Source organism: Phaethon lepturus, unplaced genomic scaffold, assembly GCF_000687285.1.
Source record: "Phaethon lepturus isolate BGI_N335 unplaced genomic scaffold, ASM68728v1 scaffold25118, whole genome shotgun sequence".
NCBI lineage: Eukaryota > Metazoa > Chordata > Aves > Phaethontiformes > Phaethontidae > Phaethon > Phaethon lepturus.
Window position 1 is genome coordinate 6,657 of NW_010560108.1, and position 3,695 is coordinate 10,351.

General features: G+C 61.9%; 1 protein-coding gene across 1 annotated transcript in view; it reads right to left on the minus strand.

The window, feature by feature from the left end:
- FANCE (Fanconi anemia, complementation group E) overlaps positions 1-3,690 on the minus strand; it is a gene marked incomplete at its 5' end in the record, with an annotated part of 3,910 nt that extends 220 nt beyond the window's left edge. Inside the window, 10 exons of the mRNA XM_010293582.1 lie at positions 518-612; positions 745-870; positions 964-1,030; positions 1,164-1,239; positions 1,812-1,935; positions 2,013-2,156; positions 2,245-2,304; positions 2,621-2,665; positions 2,749-3,382; positions 3,677-3,690. Coding sequence (XP_010291884.1) covers positions 518-612; positions 745-870; positions 964-1,030; positions 1,164-1,239; positions 1,812-1,935; positions 2,013-2,156; positions 2,245-2,304; positions 2,621-2,665; positions 2,749-3,382; positions 3,677-3,690 — 1,385 coding nt within the window. The remainder of the gene's footprint in view (positions 1-517; positions 613-744; positions 871-963; positions 1,031-1,163; positions 1,240-1,811; positions 1,936-2,012; positions 2,157-2,244; positions 2,305-2,620; positions 2,666-2,748; positions 3,383-3,676) is intronic.
- Between the last annotated feature and the right edge of the window lie 5 nt (positions 3,691-3,695).

The window sequence follows — 3,695 nt, forward strand, 5'->3', positions numbered from 1 at the left end:
CCGGCGGGAGGCGGGGGCTCTGAGCCAGCCAGAGACAGACCAGACACAGAGTTGGCTGGAAACGTATTCATTGCTTAACCAAGGAAACCCTCATCTTCAAGCCCCGGGGCATGTGCGGTGCTGGGATGGCGGTGCCCAGCATTAGCCCGCCTCAAACCAGGCCGGCCGAGCGCAAGACGTCGCTGCGAGGCCCCAGGCAGAGGCACGGGCACTCCGTGCCCCACAGCCCATGCTCGCTGGGTCTCCACGCTGGTGGTGAACCCCAGTGAGGGACTGGGCTGCAGCTACCACCACCCAACGAGCATCCTCTGCCCAAGGAAGCCATCACCTTGCGGTTCCCTTCGATGTTCACCTGGGAGAAGGAGAAAGAGGAGAGAAATCAAGGGAAACCTGCTGCCAGCCACACTCCAACATGGCTTCTGCGGGCACTGGGTGGTTTCCCACCACCCGGGAAGCATGGAAGCTGCCATCCCCCACGAGAGAGACCCCAGCCTGGAGGTCACAGCATCCATCTCACCTGGCTCCTTCCAGCACAGCTTGCAGCGATTTCTTCAGAGCCGCGTTGCTCCGATCCAGCGCGGCAGCCAGACGGCTCCGGTGGGCCGGGGTGACCTGGGACGGAGAGGAACAAGGTGCTCAGGGAGCTGCACGGCCAGGAGCCCAGCTGAGAGCCCTGGGCCAGGTCCCGGGTCAGCTTCAGCCCTGGCTGGAGGATCTGCAGGACCCAAGCCTGGTCCTACTCACCTGGCTTTGGTATATGGTGAGCACGGCCGCCACCAGCTTGGCGTAATTCAGCGACGTGGCGAAGGCGGGGGCCTGCCGGCACAGCGTCAGGACCAGGAGATCAAAGAGCTCGGCGGGCAGCACCTCCTGGGAGAGAGCCACGAGCAGGGCAGAGAGCTGGTCCTCGCTCCAGCGCCGCTGAAGCAAGCGAACCCGGGGGGACAAGGGGGATCCCCTCACCTGCCGCCCCAGCACAGCCTGCACCACCGGCAACAGCTTCTCGGACAAAGGCACGTCCAGGACTTGGCTGCAAAGGACAGTGAAGAGGGGACGTGATGCTCACACGGCCTCGCCGGTGCTCCTGGGCGGCTGGAGCCAGCCAGACCCATCAAGGCAGGCGTGAGGGCCGAAGCGGAGCTGCGGCCCGGGTCACCTCTTACCTTAGCACCAGGCGCACACCGTCTGGCTCCAGGCACTCCTCCACGAGCTCGCACACCAGCTTGGTCTGCTCAGCGCCTGCAAGGGCAAAGCGGAAAGGGGAGAGCCTCCAGAGGCTGCCAAATCCACAGGGACGTGCCTGACCCCTCCTGGCACCCCTTCACACAGGGGTGCATCCCAGTCAGGACACCCAGAAACCACATAGGGCCCCCTTCTACCGTTCAGAATAGTCCAGCTTCCGTTGCCCATCTGCGGTGAGGGTTTAATTAGCACCAGTCCCTAGGAAAAGGGGATGCTACTGTGGCAAGAGATTCACGCGGAACCCTCTTCTCGTGCCAGCAGAGCCACCCTGGGGCAGTTTTAGGCCCAGCATTAGGAGCTGAGGCTGGAAACCAGCCTGGCCTCCCCTCTCTCTCCATCTCCCGCATCTGTAAATTCATCTCCCATCCTAACTCCCAAGTGTTCACCTGCCCAGATACAACCAGCACCATCCCTCCGTGGTTCCTAACGTGTTTTGTGTGATAAATGCCCCTCAGAAGACAGCACGCTGCAGTTGGGGCTTCCCTTCCTGCTGGATGCAGCCCATGGCTCCTCTCCAGCTCCCTCAGCTGCTCTGGGAACATGCCGTGCCTCCTGCGAGCCCATCGCACCTTCCCCCGGCTCCCGCAGGACCGCAGCTACCAGGACTCGGCAGAAGGGCTGGGAATACTTGGAGCAAAACGAAGCAAGGGCAGCCATGAGGTGGCGGGAGGGCGGCTGGGTGAGGGACAGGACCTACGGACAGAAGAGGCAGGAGATGGGGATGGCGGTGAGGGAAAGGGGGTGCAGGAAACCTCCACCCCCACACTTACTCGCCTGAGAAAGAGCTGCTCTGCCAGGACGGCCGCACTGGTGTAGCCGAGGTCTGGGGTGAGAGCCAGCAGCCAGCTGCAGAAACGCACCAGGAGGTGCTCCGGGGACGTGGAGAGCTGGAGGAAGGAGCACAGCCCCTCAAGCTGGGGACGGCAGAGGGGACAGGGACGTTAGGGACAGCAGCAGACCCTCTGTGGCACCAGGGCTTGCAGCGAGGATGCTGAGGCTCACCTGGCTGGGAGAGCAGTTGTTCAGGACGTGCAGCTCGGGCGGGATGCTCAGCTCAGAGTGCTGCAGGGAAACACAGCCCTTGAGTAAGACACCAAACAAAGCAACCCACAAAACACAGCTCGGGGGCTTTTCATTTCCCTATCGCCCCAGCTTCAGCCAGCACTGTCCTCGCAGGCTGCTCATCACACAGCAGATACCCGCGAGCTGGAGGCAGGTATTAGTTAGTACCTGAGCCTGAAGGAGGTGGCAGCGGGGCTTTTTATCCCCCTCCAGTCATCCCTGTGAAACCCACCTCCTCTCCCATCCCTTCCAAACGCCCTGGCATGAGCCCGTTCAGGCCATCAGCTCCAGGAGAGAGACGGAAGCAACCACTTACATTGGACTCCTTCTGCAGCAGCATTTTCAGCCTCTGTCCGTGCACCTGGAGAAAATAAGGTGATGGAACAGAAGTCAGACTTCCAAGGCTCGCTGGCTTGGAAGGGGAAAGCAATCCCTGCCTGGTACCTGGAGAAAGGATTGGACCTCCGCTGCCAGCTCTGCCTGGGAAATCTTCCTGGGCTGCCCGGATGCATCCTGCTGGGAGTTTTCCAGACATGCTCCAGCCGGGCTCTGAGCAGATCTATCCCCCGAAGCCTCCCCAGGCACCTCCTCTTCCATCCCTGCGGCATCCTCACCCTCCGGTGCTCCCAGGGGGTCAAATGCCGCCTCCTCCAGCAGCAACCTCTTCCCCTCTCTCCCCTCGTCCAACTCCAGGCTCTCCTCCGACACTTTCTTACGCTTCCCACCTTGAAGCACAGAGTCAGCCACGTCCCCAGCAGCACCAGGCTGCTTGCTGAAGCACCAGTTCAGTTTTCTTCGCCCCTCTGGTTTGTTCTGGGCAATTTTTTGGCACAGGCACCTCAGCTGCTGCTGGCACTCGGAAGACAAGGGAATGGAAGGTGGGGAGCGCTCCTCTCCCCTCAGTCCCTGCCGGAGCAGATCCCCCAGCGTCTGCACCCAGGGATCCACGTGGGAATCCTGCTCCGTGGCCTGGAGCAGCCGGCCGAGGCAGCCCCCCGGCACCACGGCTGGCACCACGAGGAGCAGGGAGAGGAGGTTTCTTGGGCACACGACAGGGAGGAGCGGCAGCCGTGGCTTGCTGGAAAAGGGGAGAAAAGGGAGAGGCGACGTGTCAGAGCAAAGCCCCGAATCCTCACTGCCAGCCTTCCCCGCAGAGCTGGGTCTAACAGGACGAGGAAGCGAGAACAGGCAGCAAATGCCTTCACCAGCTTTCGCAGACACGAGCTGGAAGACCGGTGGGTCCCTGCTACGATCCATGACTTCACGTATGGACCATCGCACCGGTGGGAAGAAGATGCACGGTGCCAAATCAGGCTCCCAATGTGCCAAACTTCCCACAGAACACCGAGTTTTGGCAACGTGGCCGACTCACACAGCCAGGGCCCCCTCCG